This window comes from Pseudochaenichthys georgianus, chromosome 22 (assembly GCF_902827115.2).
Source record: "Pseudochaenichthys georgianus chromosome 22, fPseGeo1.2, whole genome shotgun sequence".
Classification (NCBI taxonomy): Eukaryota; Metazoa; Chordata; class Actinopteri; order Perciformes; family Channichthyidae; genus Pseudochaenichthys; species Pseudochaenichthys georgianus.
In genome coordinates this window covers 10,774,543-10,799,282 of record NC_047524.1, presented here as the reverse complement: position 1 = coordinate 10,799,282, position 24,740 = coordinate 10,774,543, and the positions used below count along the sequence as shown (strand labels likewise).

The 24,740-nt window shown below is 41.7% G+C and overlaps 1 protein-coding gene across 2 annotated transcripts in view; it reads right to left on the bottom strand.

Annotated features, from left to right (window-relative positions):
• cdin1 (CDAN1 interacting nuclease 1) overlaps positions 1-24,740 on the bottom strand; it is a 54,023-nt gene that overhangs the window by 10,353 nt on the left and 18,930 nt on the right. For both annotated transcript variants that reach the window (XM_034111684.2, XM_034111685.2), the window contains 5 exons: positions 20,416-20,495; positions 20,015-20,064; positions 18,179-18,246; positions 16,791-16,856; positions 16,515-16,620 (listed from right to left, as the gene is read on the bottom strand). In XM_034111684.2, coding sequence (XP_033967575.1) covers positions 16,515-16,620; positions 16,791-16,856; positions 18,179-18,246; positions 20,015-20,064; positions 20,416-20,495 — 370 coding nt within the window. The remainder of the gene's footprint in view (positions 1-16,514; positions 16,621-16,790; positions 16,857-18,178; positions 18,247-20,014; positions 20,065-20,415; positions 20,496-24,740) is intronic.

Here is a 24,740-nt window from a genome sequence, read left to right as displayed (position 1 = left end):
TAAAGGTCTTGCGAGTTGTCAACTTGACAGTTTAACCCCTTTTGGAGGAGAACAAACAAACAGAGGGATCTCCTGGGCTGACAGCGTTGATCTGTCATAGCGACGACGCTGCAAAGCCCCACACAATGCCACACAGGAGAGGAGAGTGGGGAGGGACACAGATATGCAGAGGCACATTCCTTAAGCCTAAGAAGATAGGACTGTGCTCTGCTTAAGATCTGGCAACCCGGATCTATGAATATCTGCACCTCAGATCAGAGAAGGGAAAAAAACGTAACTAAATGAATACGGTTTAAGAACAATTAGATTTAATATGAATACGTTATGCACATGATATTTCTTATCAGTGGTACTATACAACTATTTATGACAGAACACACATGGAAAAGTCGACCAAAGTGGGCCCATGGGTTATATTTTGATCTCTTTGCTTGTCAAAAAGTTGGGATTTCTCTGAAAAGAGTATGGGTGTCCAACCACACAGACATCAGCGCTCCTCTCTTGTCACTCAATCTGTGTTGGCCGTCACCTCGAGCACCTTCCCTTCTCATGTCCTTAAACACTTGAAGACCCTTTTTCACGTTTCCCCTCAGACTGCCTCATCGCTTTGTCACATTGCCAAAGGGGGGACTCCATTAGCCTGGCCATGCACAGAGCCCCCCGATTCTCACTAACACACACACACACACACACACACACACACACACACACACACACACACACACACACACACACACACACACACACACACACACACACACACACACACACACACACACACACACACACACACACACACACACACACACACACACACACACACACACACACACACACACACACACACACACACACACACACACACACACACACACACACACACACACACACACACACACACACACACACACACACACACACACACACACACACACACACACACACACACACACACACGTACGTGCACACTCACGTGCACACACATGCGCGCAGCCATGGCTGTCCACATCAAATTAGAGTGGCCCCTATTGTCCCTATTACGGCCTGGGAATGCTCCATCATGACGGATGCTACGGGGTCCCTCACTTGTCAGGAGTTGTCAGACAGAAAGGGAGTCTGGATACACACAGCTGACAGGTAATCTTAATGTCTTCAATTAGCCCAATTAGGCCTGTCATAAACAATTCGATAAGTGCTCGACCAACACAAACAGATAGACGTACGCACAAGCACACACGGACGCACACACTCACACGGCCAGGTCTGCAGGGTATTAATGAGAAGGGTAATGGGTATATCAGCGGATGCTTGACTTGTCTTTTGTTTCGAGGAGGGGTGTGTCCCCCATCCCTGGCTCTCAGCTGTGCACTGCTGGCTGCTACCTGGTCAGTTCAAATTGTACCATCTCCTTTCATTAGCACATCTCTGGCTGAGAATCTGAAAGGCCGTGACAACATTCATTTGAGACGAGTAGGAGCAGATTGCCTGAAGCAGGTGCTCCCTGTATAAGGGAGATAAAACAAAAGCAGCACCTTTGAGAAACTGTGTGTGTGTGTGCATGCATGCGTGTGTTTTCTGTCTGTGTGTGTGAAAGGCTTTTCTCTGGTCTTCACATTCTGTTCTTTTCCTTGCTCTGGTAAATGGGTAATGACACAAGAGTGCTTTAGAGAAAAGAAAGGAAGAACAGGGACCAGAGGGGAATCGGCCTAGCGCACACTTAACGTTTACAAAGCTGTGGTGAAATATAAATATTGTTTCTAGCGTGACCAAACAGGCCAACACCTTTACGTGGAGAGGATGTGCGATAGCTAACACTGTTTGATTTGGTCTCTCTTTTGCAATATCTTATCGCAGAACAATGGTGACACCCACTCTACATCCCCTCCTTTTGTCCTCTAACCGTTTCTTTAAAAATTCATCTATTTGCATTCACTATCAATTTATTTTTCTCCAGATACGCAGGACATGATTGAGGAACCGTGAAGCATAGGCAAATGTTTAAAACAGAGATTCCACAGTTTGCAAACACAAGACCCGTTCAGTATTTGAACAACAATTTCAAATCAACACTGCTTACGTACAGAGGCCCTGACATGCCTCCTATTGAGCAACATTACATCCAGCAGCATTGAGCCGTAGTATACTGGTCTGTGGGCATTCAGGGCAGTGTTGTTTAAAGACAAGAAAGCAATGAACTAGAAATAATCCACAATGAAGATTTCAGTTACAACCCAGGCATTAAGCACACTGGTGAAATCCAAACACAAATGTATATTCAACGAGTAAATCTTGGACGAAAAGACATCCCAATTTCTATCAGCGATATTCATGATGGACAATGACATCTAGTTCTACGTCTGATCGTTACCTCAAGTGACGGCTGGAATGCCATATGAGGGAAAAAAAGTAAAGAAAGAGAAAAGCCGTCACCGGGAAGTTGTAATAGGAAATTGCTCTTGGCAACTATTTGTTCAAGCACCAGATTTTTTTCATCTTTATGCCAACCCAGCGAGCCCCCATTGGAAAACAGGGCAGGTCTCCCTAATGAGTAATCTATTTCAAAGCAGTCGTGTCTGGGCATGACAGTTTACTGAGAGGCTTGAAGAACTGGTAATTACCAGTGTTACAGGGCAATTAATGCATATTACACTGCGGCACTCATGGCGGTGACTGTCAGCTCCCCAATAAAAATGAGCACTCTTCAGCTAAAGGGTGACATTAATTGGGCCCTTAATGACTATGCAGAGGAACCAAGCCAAATAGGAACAAAACAGGGGACTCGCTCTGACTCCAGCAGAGGGCTGGAAATTGGACTAAAAATGAGATTAATTGCTGTTTAGAAAAAAAGAAGGGAAAAAATGTGGTTGAGGGGAAGGGGGAGAAAGAGGTTGAAATTATAGGGTGCAGAGAGCAAGGGCTGCTCATACAAATGACAATTCAATTAATTATTTTATTCTGTATTTTCTATACCTTAAGACGGGCAGACAGGCTTAAGATCCTTTTCGAGGGCTCCGTCTTCATACAGTATGTTGCTCATTGCATAAACACTAACATTTCCTTAAGCACCCACACACTACGTCTCAGGGTGTTGATGTTCACATGAATGTGTAAAATCTTAATTTAAGCGAAAAGAGGCTTCTCACATGAAGAAGGTATACATGTATAGATGGGATTTATGTAATGAGATCAGGTAGCTAGGTCAACCATAATGTGCAATACATACAATTAACATTGAAGCAGCGAGAGTTTCTGGGTTACACATTTTCCGATGAAGCCTAGGGCCTTAAGGATGTCTTTCCACTTAGTCCATAAAAACATTAAGCAGAGCTTTCATTAAAAGTAGATCTGCCAAAGTGCAGGCCTTCCACCCCAAGATATGTTTGTTTAGAGGGAGATCAAGGATGTGGTGGAGACATGAAGTAATTCTGATTAATGTTGCTAAAGCTAGGCACGTACTGAACACTACCTGAATATGCAAGCCCCAAATCATAAAAACATCAGCATGCAAAACATGCCGTCATTTGCATACATTTTTTATTCTGGATTTCCTTGCTATTTAAATATGCAGTTAGAAATAGTCCAGCTCTGCCTCTTGCGCTGTCACGCTGCACACTCACACTGTCATTGGCCCTGATAGAACTCTTCCGCTTCAAAGAGAGCTTTGCAATGGAGAGGAGAATGAGCAAATATTTGAATTGCAAAAACACATCATCTTGCGAGGGGAGAAAATTCAAGACAACTTTTTAGAGTTAAAGACATCCCCAACCCCCAGTAAGCTACAGTAACCCTCTGCACACAGCTCAAAAAGGCAACATATTCATAGCGTAAGCACTCCTCGCCGCTAATTTACCATGTCCACATTTGCGTAATGGGATACGACACATTTTAGAGGGGATTGCTGAAATAAACTTTAATTTGAGTAGAGAACCATAAAATGTTTTAAGCTGCTCCTGTATTTAACTGAAATCCACCGCACAAATCCAGGTTCTCAGGCAACCTGACATGGATTTGATTGCAGACTGTAGTGTAATTAGCTGCTTAGGTTATCCTCTGCTAGGTTGGAGTAAGCTGTCCCTAAATTGTAGCTAGCTATTTTAGCATAACTAAAGATACCTTGAGATTCTACTGGAATATATTTTCCCTTAAGAAAGAGCTCAGCCAGTTTACAGCCATTTTCATGCAAACTCTCTCCAGAAGAATCTCCGACATCTTCCAACTTATGCAGAAGTTAGTGAAAAAAAGTGCAATAAATAATCTTCATGACAAATCAATAATATGACTCATAGCATATTTAAAGGTAAGAGCTCCACAAATTGAAGCCAGGGTAAATAGAACATATAAGCCAACATTTACAGTCTAGCCACAAAGGCCGCAGACACATTTAACAGCAATAAATACCCATCTTCAGACATCTGAAAAAATACCCATGCAAAGAGGGACAACTGTGTTTTTGATTAAAAATGTATTTACCACAGGCTGGGAAATACCTTGAATTTTAAATCGGGGAAAATGTGAGTGTCTCAAACACATTTAAGGAAATGTCTAGGACACATGGAGAACCACTGTGAGTAGCTAAAAGTAACTGTGGAAAGAAGGGCGATCAGCTACTGGTGAAAAACTAATTTTATATCATTTTTTTCATAAACATCCAAAGATGTTAAGGCAGTACAGTTTGTACAAATAATTAGATGATACAATTAGGGTTTACACTGTTACCTTGATTCTAAATGATATGTTAACAGAAAACCTAAATATTAGTCAACTTATAATAACAGTCCTACATGTAACATTGTTAATTATTTTCAGCTCTTAAAAACACAGTAGGCCTTTCCCAAAGCTCCTCAATACACCGTCCACTTTTCACCTCCCACCAGTCAAACCTTCCTGTGGCCTCTAGTTTTTGTGACTACGTGTAGACAACTTGGAGACAGGTCATAGCAGAAATCAAACCCGAATGATGGATAGCTTTACTGCACAATGACCTCTGTCACTGGGTTCTTGCCCTAAATCAATGCTGGCGATAAGAGCCCTGCGCCAGCGCTCACCTTGGTGTGTTCACGAGCAGACCTTATCTATGACAAGAGGAAGTATGAGTAATAACTAAAGACAAGCTACGACAAAACCACTAACCCCACCTTGTCAAACATAATTTACAATGTATATCCCTCTCCCCCCCCCCCCCCCCCCTGCTGCTGTTAAAAGAGTAATTATGAGAACCAAAGAGATTTGGGACTTTGAGTTTGGAAGATTAACCTACTATAGGACGGTGGGAGAGCTTTGCAAGAAATATTTGGTCCAAGTGAGGTCTAAATTATATAACAAGAAAACTTTGAAGACAGAGGTCTGACATATCGTACTCTTCACTGGAACATTCATTCACAAAATGAATAAGATATTTAAATCTTAGCACTGTCTGGAGCGGCCAAAATGTCAGTGATGCAGGAGAGAAGAGGTTAGAGGTTAAAGGTTAGAGGAGGGCTGACAGGAAGTAGAAACAAATACTCAATAAAGATTACAGCTTTGAGAACTCTCAGACCTTTGAGTCGTTTTTCATTTGAGTGTGTGTGTGACAGAAAGAGAGAAACACAGAGAGTTGAGCGAGAGAGCGAGCATACTTTCAGGCAGTCGAATCAAAATGGAAAGAGAGACCAAACATGACATCAAACGCTGCAATTAGCTGACCCCTTTCTCCAAGAGTCACAGTTGGAAAAGCCCTTCCTTTAAAACACTGATTAAAATATGTTTGCTTTCTCATTCAAAATGACATTTGACAAGGTTAGTAATATTTCAACTACTGCAAAAACATTCTTGTGGCCGTAATGCTTTTCTTCCCATCACTTTTCAGGGGCGCAGGTAACCTCGGAGCGAGTTTCCCATGAACTCAGCACTACAATTTGAAAACAAAACGGAAAAAGTTCAAAGTTTTACTCAAGCGTGTTTTGTTTCACCCGGACAGTTGAAGCTAAATGTTTTGCTATCATTATTCAGAGAATTTATCCCCTTTCTAATTCAAACCACAACGAATATTTTAAACAGGGCCAGTAGTCTTTTCTCTAACCACGAGCTCTATCCTTAGCAGACACTCAGGGGGGCTGAGGACTGTCAGCAGCTCCGAGGATAGAGTTCCCCAAAGCGCTAAACCCCCTCATCACCAAATTAGTAGACGTGTAGACTGCAAGCCAATGGCCTATCCAATGGAAAAGTGATATAGAAAGTGAAATATAATTTAATAATGCATGAACTTAATGATATTATTGGACTTTTTTCAAAAAGGGCCTTGAAGGATCTGAAAACTAACACCAAATCATATGAATAGTGTTTGGGACAGTCTTTGTCAGTGTGCAATCCTGACAAACCAAGCTGAAAAAGAGAGTCAAGAAAAAGGGGTAAACAGATCAGAACTGGTCAGACCAAAACTCGGTCTAAAGTTAAAAGTTTGCACATCCATTCCCTTCGAAAGAGAAGAGAATGTGTAGTGTCGGGCTGGACAGCGAGTCGGCCAAAGCTTAACTGCAGCTGTGCACAGATTGAAGTGGCACTTTCTATCAGAGGTCTTTCGCCAGACAGCTCTATTCTGCCCTTTCACTTGTAACCTCCATGACACACGGACGCCCAACACAAAAAACAAGAGTGGTCATTTTAAACACACTGCCGTCATTGAAGAGACAGATTCCGGGTTTTTACATGGGGGAAGATTCATAGTGAGAGCGTGCCAGCTGATAGAGATATCACTCAAAATGAGAAATACATTTCCCCGACATATCCGCGGCGGCCGTTCAAAGAGGGGGGGGGGGGCCCTAAACTCTGCGCAGAGTTTATATTTCACTTGTTCCGAAATGTATGCCTCTGTTATCTCGCATCAGTCCAAAAGAAAAGGATTGGGTATCGCCTGTTTCAACTTCCCTCCCATGATGAAACGTTACATCGACAACGGACGGATTGGTATTTGGATCGTATAGTTACCCTGTTAACTCCTTAATACTGTCACAAAGGTTTGGTTTATGGTACTACAGAATAGATAAAATAAAACATATCAGCATTAACACAAAAGATTGAAAGGAATATATAAGTCCACATTTATTTTAAGAGGTTTCAACAGGGTTCATTGGCCAAAGGCATTTTTTCCCCGATTCTTTTATAGACCCGACGAGACAAATCTGCTGACCTGATAGATCTTGTACATTAACCCTAAGAAGTGATGAGCAAAATCAGAAGGTCAGCACTTGGACACAGGCTCCTCATGTGTCTTTGATTACACACTCCCACTAAGGGATAGGCAGGCAGAGATGTTTAAGCTATCAGGCAATCAGACCGCTGCGAGACGTGAAACTCAAACCAGAGACGGGAGAGGGCTGCCTGGGAACAAAGATGGGGAAAAGGGTCCCGACGAAGCTCTTTAACAAATGCCAGGCCGGTGAGGCAAGACTCAGATGTGCTTGTATCTCTTTCAGGGTTTCTGGCAACAATGCAGTGAAGGGAATTCATACTGAAATATAAAGCAAAAGTCCAAAGAAACAAATACCTCCTTATCTGGTATTTAAATTCAGTTACTTAAGGTACATCAATCTAAATGACTGCCATGAGGTACAATCAGATATAGGTCTTATATAGTGAAACAAACGATTCAAAACAATAACGCTATATAGAGAGATGGATGAGGTCATACTGTATGGGGAATGGTGGAGACAATCTCAATTCAACTGAAGAATGTCGAATGATAGGTGCAAACAAGGAACAGCATTGTAGCTTTTGACGCAATATATTGTGGAAAAGATACAGAAACTGATGGGGGTTTCTGGCTTTTATAGAAATCTTTATATTTTTATCCAACACTCTATAGTAATCTTGTTTTATTTACTGGGTTATCTACAAAGAGTAGGAGAAACTTGCCATCTTGGTTTAGAATACTCAAAGATGTGTCTATCACTGACAGGTCAAGCCAGAATAGCAGTATACCAGAAAAGAAAATGTACATGGACAGTATAGAAGTATGCGTCTATTTTATATAGGGATTGCATTTCTGATGGTCATACTGTATACATGTTCCAGATTACTATGTAAACAATGTGAAGAATAAAATATACAGAGAGGATGAAGAATCAGGAGATCAATGGGGGGGAAACAAATCAAATAAGCATGGGTGGTAAAAAAAACAAACAAGGTTATTTGAGGGACAGTGGGCCTATAAAAAGAAGCCCACTGTCTAGATTATCTATAAGGAACCACTTATCACAAGCCACCAGCTCCACATGGTGACTGATGGGCCTCCATGGACCCGAGTCCCAGCACATTATCAGGTACACACAGAGCTGCTCTTTAAACACAAAGGCTGAAATATGAAGCATTGTTTCCTTGGCTGTCATTCTATGAAATATCATATTTATTTTGGTCTAAAATAGGAAGAGTGTTTACTGTTTGTGTGCTCTGAAACACAAAGACAATACTGACCAACACATACATTACAGCAAAGATAACGTGGCTAAACTGAACCATTACAAATCCAAGTAGCTGATAAAAAGGTTCAATTCAATCCTGAAGTCTTCCATTAAAAATGAGCACAAGTAACCTTTAGCATAGACAGAGAAATACTGCTTGATGTGAGACAAGTCAAAATCAATAAATCATAAGAAAAGAAAATCTTAATCCGCCCAAAAAGCTGTTAAACACTTGCCATGTCATGAAATCGCACATCCAGAACTAAAATATGCATTCCTCCTCTATCCATGTGTACCATGCAACAATATAAGCCCCTTTTCTCTATATCAAATGTCGTTCCTTAAGAAAATATCAGGAATAAATTGCTGGATCGGAGACAAAAGACCAAACTGTTGTATTTCAATTGTAAAATATTTGTTTACCAACAACGAATATGCTACTTGGGTCCCATTCATTTCCTGTCATTGGACTCATGGTCTATTGCCCTTCTTAGGTTTGGAGGGATAATGTGATGACTCTCGGCCTCCCTACTTACTTAAATACTTAAAAAACGAGTTATAAAAATAAATAAATGGTGTTTTATCTTTATGTCTTCTTTGCTGTAATTGTGCTGATTCGAGTATATTAATAAAAACCCTTGCATTAGTTTTAGCCTTTAAGGTAGATTCAACAAAATACAAAACCACAACTTGTGTAATATAACAGATATCCCTATAATTATCTTGCCATTTCCCTGGTTATCAATCTTTAATGTTCTTCAGATTTAGCAGCAATAAGTGTGCACACAGGCCTTTGTGTAATGCACAGCATGCACCATGTATTGCATACAACATCTATTTGTCTACACTGTCTCTGTGTCAATAGCAAATATCACTGCAAGTTGCACGTCACATTGAATTAAATGCAGGCCTGATTTTCTTTTGTGGGTCGGGGAGCCATCAAAATGCTCCTGTTAGATCGAGTCTTACAAAGAGCCATTCTACCCTTGCTCACTACTCTCTGGGCTTTTGACAAATGCTGCTGACTTTTTCCTGGAATGAAACCCAGAAGGTCACCGTAAAGGAGGAAGAGGAAGAAGAAGAGGAAGAGGAAGAGGAAGAGGAAGAGGAAGAGGAAGAGGAAGAGGAAGAGGAAGAGGAAGAGGAAGAGGAAGAGGAAGAGGAAGAAGAAGAAGAAGAAGAAGAAGAAGAAGAAGAAGAAGAAGAAGAAGAAGAAGAAGAAGAAGAGGAAGAAGAAGAGGAAAAAGGAGAGGAAAAAGGAGAGTGAGACCGAGAAAATGAGGGGTGAAAAAAAACGTGCGCATCTGTAAGTCTGATGACATACATTGTGAAAGCTGACAAAAAATGTGCGTTAATCTTTAAAAAAGTTCCATGGCAAAACAGGACTTCATGGCGCAGACATGCTTGCACCTCATTTAACTCGAGGCTTTCTTCTCCATCTCACAGTGTCACAGGCTAGCAGAGAGACAGGAGGAGGGACATTATATCGCTGAGGTGCCGCTTTCTGTCCCGCTCCTCGTTTATACACACAGCGGCCGTGTCAAGGCTGCTCTCACACTCAACGGTAAATGACAAATTTAGATAATGCACACATACAACCCTACAAAAATAAATAGGAGACATGGCGGCTTAAGCAGAGCTAAATCCTGAGGATGCTGCAGACCTGAGAGTGCGGATTACACCCCAGACGCCTTAAACAATGCAGCCAAATGTGCATCCTTAAAAGCATGAAATCCTTGAAGCATCAGAGCCGACTTGTCATTTGCCATTAATATTCCAGGTTGCTTGTGCTTTAGGGGCAAGCATCGCACTTCTGTGTGCAGATGTGCCCTAAAACAAACACTTGCAAAGCCCTAAAGGAACCACCATTGTGGATAGCTATTTTTCTAGCTGTGGAATATTCTACGAGAGGATGCCACAACAAAGGAAACAATAAAAGAGGCCACGTTCCTGCTCTGCATGGGGTATCTATAACTATAAATAGGAAGAAGGCAATGTTAGAGGAAATGTTAGAGATGCTTGTGCTTTAACAGAACAAAAAATCATATTTGTGCTTTTGTTTTAAAAACAACATCATTTTTTTATGCATATTAAATAAATAGCAAGCCACGTAACCCTGAAAAGCAAAATTATTAAAACCACAATAGAAAGGCTTTTATAAGAAACTTAACACATTGTAGGTTAAGTAAAGCATGAGGTCAATATGATTCCAATGAAGTGTTCAAAGGCCATTATTGCATGGAAATGTGCTTCTTACATTATGTTCCTCCCTTTCTTTGCTAGGAACATATCTGAAGGGAAGGTGAGGTGAAGTGTGGTAGGGTACAGGTCTTGGAGTTGTCACATTGTCACCCCAGAGGCATCAGTACCTGTCCTTGGGGATAGCCCTGTAATGTCCGGCCTCATTGGATCAGCAGCAGCCTCGGCCTGTGGGCGCCCCCGTGGGCGCCCCCGTGGGCGCCCCCCCCCCCCCTCTCAGGTGACAGCCCCTATCTGCTCTGGCTGGATGATGGTCCTGCTGCTACTGCTGCTTATATATTGCATTAAATGCACTATAAGCCCTTCTAACATTCAGAGAATGCCTCTTTTTTAATTTATCAAGTCATACACATAAAATGCTAATTATCTGCGATTCTGAAAACATATTTTAAAGAGAAAGCTAAAATCTGTTGAATTCATGAAAGATTTCCTGCAACACATAATGTAATTAATTGAGCATTCCTGTCGGGAGTACTTTGGAAAGTTCAACAAAAAATGATGGACATTTCCATTAAAAAAAGACAGCAATTTACAATATCTGGAATCAAAAAAATCATTTGATGTCGCAAATGGGTTGACGGCTCTGAGAGAATATAACAGAATAACCACGCAATTTTATTAGGAGCTGTAAAATCTACAGTCTATAGTTCCAGATATAATTGGAAAAAGTTCAGAGAGAGCTCAAGATGTCTAATTGCAGCTGTGTCAACTAATATAAAACAACACATGCATCAGAGTTGTGTCTATTCATTAGCCAATGTGTCAGCGAGCAGATTAGTGATGTTGTACGAACAGTCTGGTGAGAATCTTGAGAATTATGACTTCCTCATTAATTCTAGTCTTTCTTCCAAAGTGTTGCAACAAAAGACGGGCACTAATCTCATTTGCGCAAAACACATTTGAATGGAGATCGATATGCACTTTTAGAGGATGAGAGTTGTCCGCCTTTAATTATGCTCGGACATGAATTATCTACATGACAACAGAGCGTGACGTTCAAAATTACAAAAACAAAAAGAGGAAACCTAAAGCATGTTCGTGCATTCAAGTCTCAACACATTTCAAAGTGGTCAAGCCAGATGATGTATAATAGCAAACCCAAAAGTCTTAACCCCCATTTCATACGAGGGAGAAATGAGGCATACTGTCCCATTATAAAGCTATAAATCATTTTCCGTAGACGTCTGACAGCTTTTTATCAGATCTAACCTTTTCAAGCCTCCATTAAGAGTGCTAACATTTTCAACTCTGACACGTTTGCAGTTTAGGAATCTCACAGCTGATTTACTCTGGGAGGGGGGGCACGATGGAGTTTATGCTCATATCCACACAGGCTGTCCATTGTATTGGATTGTGAGGAATGGGGGAGGGAAAATAAGAAAACAGCGAGGAGAAGAAAGGGCTCTGAATCTATTTATTCAACTCTACATTTGCCCTTTAATCTGCTACTACAGTGCAGAGTGGTGTTGTTGCTGAAAAGCATTTATGTGGCAAACAGTACATTCTGATTTACTCTATTGATTCTTTAATGGTACACAACTTCTGCATGAAGGGAAGTTAATGGCTGCCTGAATTCTTCATAATCTGACTAATAATTCAGAGGAAACTGTGTAGCCATTTGTTCAGACATTTGCTGTGTGATAAGGCTCTGATGTCAAATGCTGTAATGTTAATATGTTTGTATTTTTGTACAAGCTGTGATGTATGACTCTCCTGACAATGAGGACCAATACTTGATCAATAGATCCATCTATAAAGTATTGTCCTCAATTTGAGCTAAATGGCATTTTAAAGACTCCACAGATTGACAATAACAAATGAATTAACTAAACCTCACGAGGACAAACATAGAAGCATTTTGAAATAAGACAAAAAGCAGCGCTAAAAAAATACATGTGTATTTCTACATAAATTCCTGAACCCTCAGAGCTATTATTTATTGTGTCTATTTTTTTTACTACAGTGAGAATTGCCAAAGAAATGTCATTGTACTTTGTATGATGACAATAAAGATATATTCTAGTCTTATTCAAGTGTACACATATTCAGAAAGCCATACAATAATTGTTCTTATCCAAATATGTTCAGTATTAAGTATTTAAAAAGATAAATAATCAGACGAATACAAGGGCAGAACTTCAGTGGCTGCTTTGTGAGTTATGGAAGGAACGTTGCCAACCATAATTGATTTAAGTACACCATAATCAAGTGAGGTGGCACCACACAAGAGTCCATATTTCATTACATGCTGTGTTTAACCTTACCCACTTCTCCTAAAACACACAAGAGGCTCATTATGTGTTTAATATTCACCAGCAGGTGAATACTTTTTATGCAACTCTGATAGTTGGGCGAGATGGATAACTCAATTATCTGAACATCCGTCAGAGCAGAGGGCTCGCTGGCTCTGGAACGCCACCAGCTAAGATTGATGGCTGCAAGACACCAATAGCTGCTGCTTCGCCATCTCATCCAGGCACTGGGCCTGAACACGCCGCTTGATTCTGCACGAAGACCGTTATTCTCTCAATATCTTCCCTTTTTTATCTTTTTCTTGGGAGCATTGTAGGTGAAGCGTCATTACCCCTCACTCCACTGAAGAGGGGTTCATTATGGGGTTAGTGTGTTGGCAAGACTATTGTTTGGATGATAAATGCAGTTGGTGAGGGCTTTAGAGGGAAAATTAGTTATGTTTTTTCTCTCTGTCTACAAAAACATGTCCCCATTGCTCACTATGCAATGCTTGAGGGCAAACCGAGAACAATTAACACAAGCAATGGGTGAAGCAGCTCAGTTAAAGCAAAGAGGGAATTCGTGAAAAATAAGCAAATCACTGGAAATGTCAATCGGGGGCAATGAAGTAATTACAAACACTGCTGTGCGATTCCAAGGGCAGTCAAAAAAGACCCGAAAGGTTTAGAGTCAAGCACTGAAATCAGTTTGAGGAATGAAGGAATGGACAAACACCCTAAAAATCAGTGCTTTAGGGCCCGTCTCATAAACTGAAACCAACTAATGAGAAGTGAAAGGAGGATGATGTCACCCCATCACTCTCTTGTACCCTATTTCTCTGTTGGCCCATGTTTTCGTGACTACAAAGCGCTGACCCTAAATTCACACACACACACACACACACACACACACACACACACACACACACACACACACACACACACACACACACACACACACACACACACACACACACACACACACACACACACACACACACACACACACACACACACACACACACACACACACACACACACACACACACACACACACACACACACACACACACACACACACACACACACACACACACACACACACACACACACACACACACACACACACACACACACACACACACACACACACACACACACACACACACACACACACACACACACACGAGGATAATGCATAAGGTCTAACAATAAGAGAAGGATGAGGCCATTTTCAAATGTCAGCAGTAAATGTCAATTAAAAATTACAAGGTTGCTTGAAAAGGTAGGGTCTGAAGGGACTGACATTTTTTCTTTTTTGACACAACAATGTTTATCTGACCAGGCTGCTGGCTGACATGATGGGATCTACTTTGTCAGTTCTCTAATACACTCGGACAAGGCGGCCCCTGAATATCAATGAGAGACACCCGTGGGCAAATATGTAAGGCTTAGTCTAACTCTAACTGTCCAATCAGCCTGTTAGTATTCTGATAGTTCACCCTACTGTATGCTTATGCCACGAGTAGCAACGAGGAGGCCAGACAGTCTGATGCCACCGATTCAAACCGGTAAAATATTTATAGAGACATGTGATCCTCATGTCATTATCCAATTAGCTCTTTTCCTTTATTAGATTTTTTAAAAGTTTGACTGACTGAAAAAGCCCTAATTTTGGATACTTTATAAAAAAATGGTCTGCCAATATTCTGGATCTTTAGCAAATCCTTTTATTTTCACGCACTTTCTTAGTGACATTTCAATGAGACCTAACAAAGCTAGTAACCAACAAAGACTGGCCCTTTTTAAAATCACACCTCAGGGACTTTTAACAATAGAATAAAAAGGAAATAGTATAAAAAAAAAGCCTTTTTCTTCTCCAAGCAAATAAAACTATCTTACTCTGAGAAAATAAAATGCACCATTGACTATGACCTTGACCCGATCCCCTTCATTTTAACTGCTCAATGATATTGGATTAGTCATCGGAAAATCAAACAATTTCTCTGCTGACAGCATCCGAGTTAAATCAGTAGGTCAGTCATCTATAGAGAGTGGCATCATTTTCTAAATGTGGAACCATTATTTTCTTTTTATTTACTTTTTGGTCTTTAAATCTGTTTTTAAAAAGGTATGGCTTAAAATACTGTACAGTTAATTTTTACATTATTTGTAGGATATGTGGAATTTTCCCTACATGTACATTGCTGGTTGAATTAACAATAAAGATAGCCTATGAAAAAAAATGTTGAATGAATATTGGATATTTATAACAGTTAAACCCTGATCAAGATATTTATTGTAACAATGCCAACAAAACATTACAATTCATTAATGATAAACAGTTCCCCCTCCTGTGTTGTGGTTTGGACAGATCCAGGAATCTGATCTACATATCTGCACATGCACCAAGAAAACAATAATAAAAAGTCAGTGCCGGGGGTAGCATCCTCCTTGGGCTCTGGCACCATGTCACAACATGTCAGCTGGCCGTCACGGCTGAGGGGGGGGGCAGGGGCTTCAGCGATGCGGATGGAGGCAGTGTGGGCGGCTATTCAACTTGGTGACTGGAACCCCGCACCAAGGGAGGCAGGGATGTGAAGACCACATGTGAGTGACCCCCTTCTCTCTGTGTGCCTCAACATATTATTTTTATTTAGAAGAAAAAGCCAGTATTTTGCTAAATTGTTGGAAAATGGGTGGTGTTGCGAATAAGTATTACAGGTGTTCTTCGCCAATATATTTAACTGCCATTTAATAGTGAAAGAGTTATTTCTTTATTTAATGGATGGGACACTACGAGGCCTGTTTAGCCCTTCAACCAAGAGCTAGCCCACAGATTACTAAATACAAAGGGGCATTACTTTACCCCCTTGTGAGCCTTAATAAAAGTTGTTGTTCTATGTTGGCAGAAAATGTAAGGATGGTTGGAAATGATGATCTCTCAAGAGACAATGAAATGGGTATGAACCTAATTCATTTCTAGCAGTGAGACGTACATTTATATGCATACACACGCCTCTGTTTCCCCCCCCCCCCCCCCCCCGGGGTCAGACAGCAAGGCCTTGTTCCTGTCCAAAGGTTCTCATGACAACAGATGCAACGGATTAATGACCAACTTCCCAGCTTTCCTTCCAAAACAATGTGTATACTCTGGAAAACAATCAAGCTCATAGGCAGACCCTTTAGGCTGTGAAAGGCTCCAATGGTAGAATCGAATGTGGATGTAGTGTTGTGTACAGATGTACCACATGGAAGTGTGGGGTTAGTGTGGCCCATGCCAGGGAGGAAGTGGTTAGCTTTGTTTGACCGAGATATGAGCCACCTATGTAATACTGAGAAAAAGCTGACTGTGGTTTGTGGTCAAAAAGGAGAAGTTATAAACAATATGCCAACTGGGGAATTGGGAATTGCAGCATTACATGGAAAGGTAATACCTGATTTAGACCGATACAGTAGTTCAGCTCCATTTAACTCACTTTTTGTACCAGGTTATTTTCCCCATTTAGTTTTCTAAACTGCTTTGCTATGCCGAATACAACTGATGTGCCATATCAAGCAGCGGAAATGCAAATATGATGAGGCTGACCTGTTCCAGTAGCTCCAAAACTGTTCGTTGAGATAGGTGCGATGACTGTGGTCGTCTCCGAACGAGGCTTTGCTCTCAATCCAGTGAACAATATGTCCTTCGACGGCTTTTGAGAAACAGAAACACAGAGCAACACAAAGTAAACTCAGCAAACCAGTAAATACGGTAATCCATGTAAATCGTTGCTTTAACATGACAATATTAAGAGCAGACAACATAGTTAAGATTACAACATGTATTTAAGATAAAACATGGTTATATTATGTTAATACTTACCAATGGGAACCTCCAGGATGATATCAGGTGTTTTATCGTAGCCCATAACTCTTAGTTGGTTCTCATCTAAAAAGGAGATAAAGTGCAACATCAATGTGTGACTTTTACTTTGCAATAGGTTTTACTCTTCACCGAACAAATTCTGTTGCATCAGTCACAGGCAGGTAACCTCGCAGCCTTGACCAAGGTGCTGGTAACAAACCCTTTAGAAGAAGAAATAACAGTAGAGGACAGCAAGCACAGTAACACCATTAACTACATCTGCCACGTATTCGCTGTCGTTGCAAAAAGAAAAACCCTGTAAAGCCCAGTTACAGAGCTGCTCTTCAGTTTGTAGTTTGGCAGAGCTTTATAAAATATACAGCAAAGGGACAAGGTTGGCATTATAGCCTCTGTAAGCATGACCCCTGCCTGCACAGGCCGCAGCCATTGTCCTTGACTTCTGGTGCGCTTCGGCCATTATCCCTACAACACCTGATTTCTCCATTAAATCTCAGGCTGACCAGGTCATTCAGTTCCAAGGGCCTGCCTCTTTGTCTCCAGCCAAGCTCAACTAATGGGGCATGGAAGGGAATTGAGGAGAGATGGAGGGTGGCGGTGTCAGTGGTGGTGAGGAGGAAGCATCAGCCAAGGAGAGAGAAACACAACCGAGTGGGGTCAGAGAGGCTGCCAGAGGCCTGTGGTACTAGAAGAGCATCCTGGGTGTGGTAATGTGGGTGTAGATGTGTATGTGGTGCGATGGTAGCCTCTATTCATACCTACTGGGCTGTTGACATTGTCATGTGGCTCTGATCGCCTTTTTACATCACCCTTGATTAAAATTAATGGGCCATCCCTGCTGTTGGGTAGCTTATTTCAAATCCATTTATCAGATGGGGTGAGTCTGCCTTTAGTGGCCCTGGTGCCTCCTGAACTCTGACAGTTTTAGAACAGTCCTTTGTAAAGCTCTGAGGAAAGGTCAGCACTCCAGGTTCAAATAAATGATATGGTCTTAATGACAGTGGGAATGACTTGTATCCTTCATCACTCATCTGACCTAGGGGATGGTGATGGGATGGGGGTGATGGGAGGAAGGTTCAAAATGTCTGTTTCACAATTTCACACCTGGACACTCTACCTTGATTTAATATTGTTGGAACAGGATTATGATTTAAATAGAAAGACATTAAGAGAACAAACATGTAATTGGTTAAATATTAGAAACTAAAACCACAAAAGGAGTTTTTCATCTCCAAACTAGGGGCTGGATAGATAACAGCTCCTTGCTAGCAAATCAATAAGAGATAACATCCATAGCATCAGTCATGCACAGGTCTTCCTTCACTAAGCGTACAAAAAGGTTACAATGCCATGAAGAGATGTGATGAGGAGGTCAAACGATAGCTTACCTAGAAAGGAAAGGTTCCTCTCCTTTAGTTTTTCACAGAGCAGCACCTCATGTTCTTGGCCAATAGCGCTGAGGAAAGAGACTCAAGGATTCTAACATACAGGGAAAGAGTAATACTATTCAGTGAAACACCAACACGTTTAAATAGTGGAGCCTCAGCCGGGGTAAGTACATGAAAAATAAATTAAAAGTAAATTATAAGAATTCATACAAGTCGCTCACTAACAATATTCAATTTGATCTGGAAATGGGTAACCACAAAAACACTGATGTTAGCGATCATATTGTACAACCTCAAATGTGCATGTTTATGCTTGAAATCAGTTCAAGTAAGGAATATGCTTTACTCCACTATTGGCTTACTATGCAAAGTGAAAGCAAATTCTGTTTTTGCCGATGTATAGGGAAAGCACAATCAGAGTTTTTAGGTCAAACTTAATCTGCTTTACAACAAATCTCCAAAGTGCATTACCTAAATGAGGAAGAAACAAATGCCAATTTGGCAAAACTGTATAGAGCGCCTGCACAGGCCACTCCACTATTTCCTCTACAATCTTGGAAGTAAAATGCTTTTAGAATAAATGCCATGTTGCATCAGGATGCATGCTGCTTGATGTCACAGAAAGCAATACAGCAAATACAGAGGCCGCATATCATATGCAAAACTGGCTTTTTACCAAGAGAAAAAGAAAAGTTCTAATGTAATTATCCTGCCCTCAACAAGCACTCTACTCCCAAGATGGATTTTAATTAATACATATATATCGTGATTGGCCCCAATGCATTAAAAGCCATACCCCCGATGTGAGGATGGAGCTCTTTCAAATAGCACTTAGAGGGGCGGTTCTAATGATCTCTGTGTGGCGGAGTAACTGACTCTAAGTTGAAGCTGACAAAAGGACAGCCAAAGGAAGGTAAAACGGGGGGGCCGTAGATGGAGGGCACGGTGGGACAGGGTTGACTGGATATGAACAGAACAACACAGCCCGACCATCACACACCAAAGCTTGGAGAGACACAATAACATACAGATGAACCCATGTACACACATTCAAATAAGTCTCCTCCTCCAGGAACTAGTTGGTCTGCTACCTAGCTGCTTAGCCCTGGATAGCTTTCACTCTGAGCCTGCAGTCAAGGCCTAGCCCCGGTTTGATAAGGAGGGGGTGTTTGTGTTGATGTATAAAAAGGGAAGGACAACACTGGAAAAAGTAGTTCGATTAAAATGAATATCAGAATAAAAAAAGGAAGAATTGATTGATCAATTAATAGTTCATATTGGACTGATTAGACACTCTCCATGGTGCTGAATGTAATTATAATGTTACAAACTAAATGCAATTCAATGGAAAAGTATTTAACAAACTGCAAGTAACATCTCGCGGTATAAAAATAAAAGGTTAAATAAAATACCAAAGAAATGAACACATTTCCAACACATGGGGCTTATGAATGATAATTTGTTCCCTGTATCATAGAACATTGGGTCTGCTTCACTGTGTGCACATGGAGATGCATTTAGATCAGCCACTCCTCCTCCTCCTCCTCCTCCTCCTCCTCCTCCTCCTCCTCCTCCTCCTCCTCCTCCTCCTCCTCCTCCTCCTCCTCCTCCTCCTCCTCCTCCTCCTCCTCCTCCTCCTCCTCCTCCTCCTCCTCCTCCTCCTCCTCTTCCCTCCATCGCCTTCCAGCCGCTGTAGCGGTGAAAGTGGGATGGCAGGCAGGATGAAACACTTCCTCTGTGAAGCAGAACTTTTATGTCAGGTGAAGCCAGACACATCCCATCCCCTTCAATAGCTCCTCGTCAATTTCAGGCTTAACATTTTATGGGATAGGATACTGTTTGATGCAGTCTACCAGTGGTCCATAACAGCAGTCATTTATTGTGCACTGAAAAGAGGGGGAAGAAATATTATGGCGTGCAAAAAGGGTGGGTGGGTGTAAGGGAGGTGGTACAGCGGCGGGAAAGGAGAAAACACATGAGATGCTGGCAGATTGGCAGGCATGACCGCCGGCTCTCACGTGACCTCATCAGCAAACATGAGCGGCTGATGCCGTCTGTCAGCCAGGTGGTACACAAACACTGAAAAACTCGCTGTACCTAAGCAGGAGATTTGTTACATCGACAACAGCGACTAAACCTATCAGATTTAATTGAATAATTAAAAATCATCCCATGAAACAACACAATTAAGACAATTATAATGAATATTTCAGTTTATATTTAAACGTTACACTTACCTGGTAAATGTTATTCGCCAACATTTGGTCTGGAATCAAGGATGGCTCTTTAAGCATGCTGTTGAGGACTATTTTAGAGGCTGAAACCAGAAAAAAGAGATAAATTATTACAATTTTTTTTTCTAAATATATATAAAATATTATTAAATGTATGCAAATCACATCAAATGCAAAAAATACATTATAGCTGAAAATATACAGGCCTAAAAGACAGACTTCACAAACGATAATTCACCATGCCACTGTTAGTGCAAGATGTCCTCACGAGTCCATTAGATGGCTGCTTGGTGTCTATACAGGTTTTCTATAGATAAATGTTTCAGTCCAGAGCACAGAAGCCCCATGTAGTTTATCTATGTTATGAACGCTGACTATTCTGCATCTCTCATCCCCATTCCAGCTCTACTAACATTATAAATCAGGAGGGAAAGCCTGCTGGATTGATTCGCTGGTACTGCAACAGCAAAAAATTCCTTAAATCATTTCTTAAAAAGATTTGGATGAAATGGATTGCATCATTGTGTGACGAAATGGTTGAGGCACGCCATTTTAGTGATACATGGTCCTGACAGACTTGCAGCATTGCAGACACTACAAGGAATGTTTCTATTCACATTTCAGGCATGGATGGTGCCTGTACCAACACTGCCCTGATGTCTCCAAGCTCATCTAACAGCATATAAAACAAGACAGCTTATTTGAAATGTATAACATGGGTTTTAAGAAAAATGGTGTGGAAAAAAAAGATACAAAATGAAAAAGACTTGGGCGGATATTTGTAAATGCTGATTGGCTCAATCATTGATTTCATGAATAGAAATGCATTTAGAGGAATATTAATAAAACAGTCTTTGAATTTATTTTATTGGCATTACTCCTTGAGAGAACCATCACAGAGAGGACAAACAGTGCTGTGATCCCATCTACCTTATGAAATAAAGAGGGAGGAGGGTGGGAAAAGAACAAAGCCCATTCAGCACTCCCTCCTCTCTTTCAGTTTCTTCTTCTTCTTCTTCTTTGTCTCCATCTTTCTCTGCCACCTTTTATTTCCCTCTGTTTCAGCCTCTTCCAACCACGGACGGTCCTCCCCCAGCCCACCCCATAACCCCACACTCCCTCTTAGAGCTGCAAGGCACAGGGCTGTGCTTTATTTCTTTGCTCATTTTTCTCAGAGATTGGTACCTTCACACGCAGATCCATACCATGCTGCTGTTCAGTGCGGGCGGCGGTGAGGAAAGAGGGTTATATTTTCCCCTTGAGTTAGGACACCTCATGACAAATGATAATGGATAATCAATAAAGCGGGAAATATGAGGCAGCAAACTTTATGAAGCCAGGAGACATATTACTCCCCAACAACACTGGTTTCCCTTAACAAAGTCACTACTCGACTGTGCCTAATAATCTGAAGGAAAATCAAAGGACCTGCAACCACATCAGCAATATTGGCAACTTATTCCACTTTAATGGCATTTTGATTGATTTTTTCCCTCTTCCTAATGGCCGTTTTATAGATTTGACGCTGCTTCTGCAAAACAGTAGTGTGTAATAAACCTCCCTGAAGGCAAACGGCAGCCATTAAAGCTCTTGTCTTACTAGCTCTCATAATTGGGGGTTTGACCACCACCACATTTTGGTCTCTCACATAACACACACAAACACACACTTTGAGGTCTGGCTTCCTTTCTCTCTCTCCTTGTCTCTCCTGCCCTTTGGTATTTTTGGTAGATAGCCATAATAAGTGATAGGATCCCTTCCTCCTGCTCTTTCTGAGCGATGGGGTTAAAAATAGCCATAAAGACGTGACCTTGGCGCTGACATTGTGGAATTTCAGCCAAGCATTGACCTGATGAAAATGGAAGGCCAGGCTGCTAATAAATCAGGATGCTTTTAAAATGAGTTTACCCTAATGCCCATTCATCACAGGCTATAATGCCATTTGCAGGCCCGGGATTCGCTGCTGTGCACAAACACCGCAGTAAATAACAACAGGGCCCTTGCATCCCTCGCATCGCTGCAGCCTCCAACATCAGCATACATTTATTAAAGACGCCCCCGCCTTGCACGGCAGCACTCCTCTGTGACACCCTGAGCTCCTCTCTGCCACACACACGCGCCGTGCTCTTTAAATACACACACTCAAGGCACACAGTCGCACACATAAAACACATGCAGGAAAATAAAAAGCATAATCTGAAGAACACCAGACACAGAGAACAAAGCCCTGCAGCGCGACTTTGCACCTTGTAAACATTCGCCAAATTTACAGTAATTGTCCCATGCTGGTATAAATTCTGACTAGGCACCGTATCACACCGTCAACATCTGAACCGGAAAGAACAGAGAGGAGGAGAATAATAGATCTGAAACGCGACGCCTCCATTGGGATTCGCTAAAGAAAACAACCAGTGTAAACAAATCACAGGCTGTTTCATATGAAACTCCAGAACAAGATAAACTATATAAAGCAAGGTAACAGCAACATAACCTTGCCTTGATTTCTTATTGCGTACTTGTGTCATTTGTAACTACTCTTCCTTTCTCAGCGAGGGTGAAAAAGTCATTATCTCAAACACAAAAAAATGTTGCGAAACCTCATTAGATCGCAACATTTGTTGAGGGAGGACCGTAATAAAACAATAACGGATCACGATTCTTATTGCCCGTGACACTGATGAGCTCCTCTGCAAGTTTGTTTATTAATTAAAAAACCCACTCTTTTCCACGGGTGGGGGGGCACTTATCCATTTCCTCTAGAAACACACCCCCCCCACCATACTCCCCATGCACAAGCCATTGAGCTGTGGAGGGGCACTCGTTCATCAAACTTCATGGAGCAAGGGAGAGACAGGTCCTGATAATGTGCGCCGCTAAAGCTGATTTTCCATGATGAATCTCGGAGCATATAAATTGGCTAATATCTGAAAACATTTACAGATACTAGAGGAATTGACTACTTGTGGGACATGATGGATGAGGCCCTGCGACGCTGGCCGACAGCTCTGCAAATCTCTGCGGCTGCCTAAAGCCCTCATTTGATTTTCCAATTTACTCCTTTTAAATGTATCCCACCGCATTGAAAAAAATAACAGAAGAGGGGAAAGGGAGACGGCGAAAGAGAGAGTGGGAGATGAGAGGAAGGGAAAAAAAAAAAACGTGTTTTCTTTTTAAGTATCTGTGGTGGTGTGTTGGTGCTGGTTGATGATACGCCGTGGTATCTCTGTGCAGGAGGAGCCCAGTCCCTGAAGAGGTTACTGGGGCAGAACTGATCTGCTTCCACCTGATTCTCCCTGATAGCGGTGAGATGAGACTCTACATTTCGGTGGGTGTGTGTGTGTATGCGTGTGTGTGGCAGTAGTAATAGTATATCTGGGGAGGCTCTGCTATGGAGAGAGGCTTCCTGGGTCAGACCATTAGACTGTGGCAGAGGCTGACTGGAGCTTCTCTGCTGAAAAGGAGTAATTAGTATACTTGACAAGTGAAGTGCCACGCTGCTGCTGCTTGCTGCTTACCCCACACACACACACACACACACACACACACACACACACACACACACACACACACACACACACACACACACACACACACACACACACACACACACACACACACACACACACACACACACACACACACACACACACACACACACACACACACACACACACACACACACACACACACACACACACACACACACACACACACACACACACACACACACACACACACACACACACACACACACACACACACACACACACACCTTCTTGCTAATGAAGTGCCCTTACTCTCATTATTTGAAAGAAGGCTCTACCACAGTTAAGGGGTGAGGGAGAGAAGTGAGGAGCACTTGAAGAGCGGAGCAACCATAACAATCATAGTGGATACCAAAGTTGAGATTTGACTGGATAGAACATAATACAATATTCAGTTATCAACACGTCTGATCTGCAAAACACCGAAGCTATTACGAATTCTGTCATGGAACCAAAGGATCATAGTAGACACTAACATTCCCACAGTGTTAACATCAAACGCAGGACATTTATAACCTTGCGTACAAGGCTTCGGTAAAGGAATGTGACAATAAATCTTAAAGGCGGTCGAATCACATAGTTACAAAACATGGAGCAGCAATCTAATCTGGAGCTGGGCCTTGGGAAAATGGAAAAGGTCAAATAGCTAGCAAAATTGCCTCCTCAAAAAAAGTATGTCTAAATCTAGAGGCACATCAACTCCTGTCAGTGGAGGGATAGAGAGAAAGATGAAGAGATAGCAGGAGATGGAAAAGAAGAGCAGGAGCTCCCCCAACGTGAGGC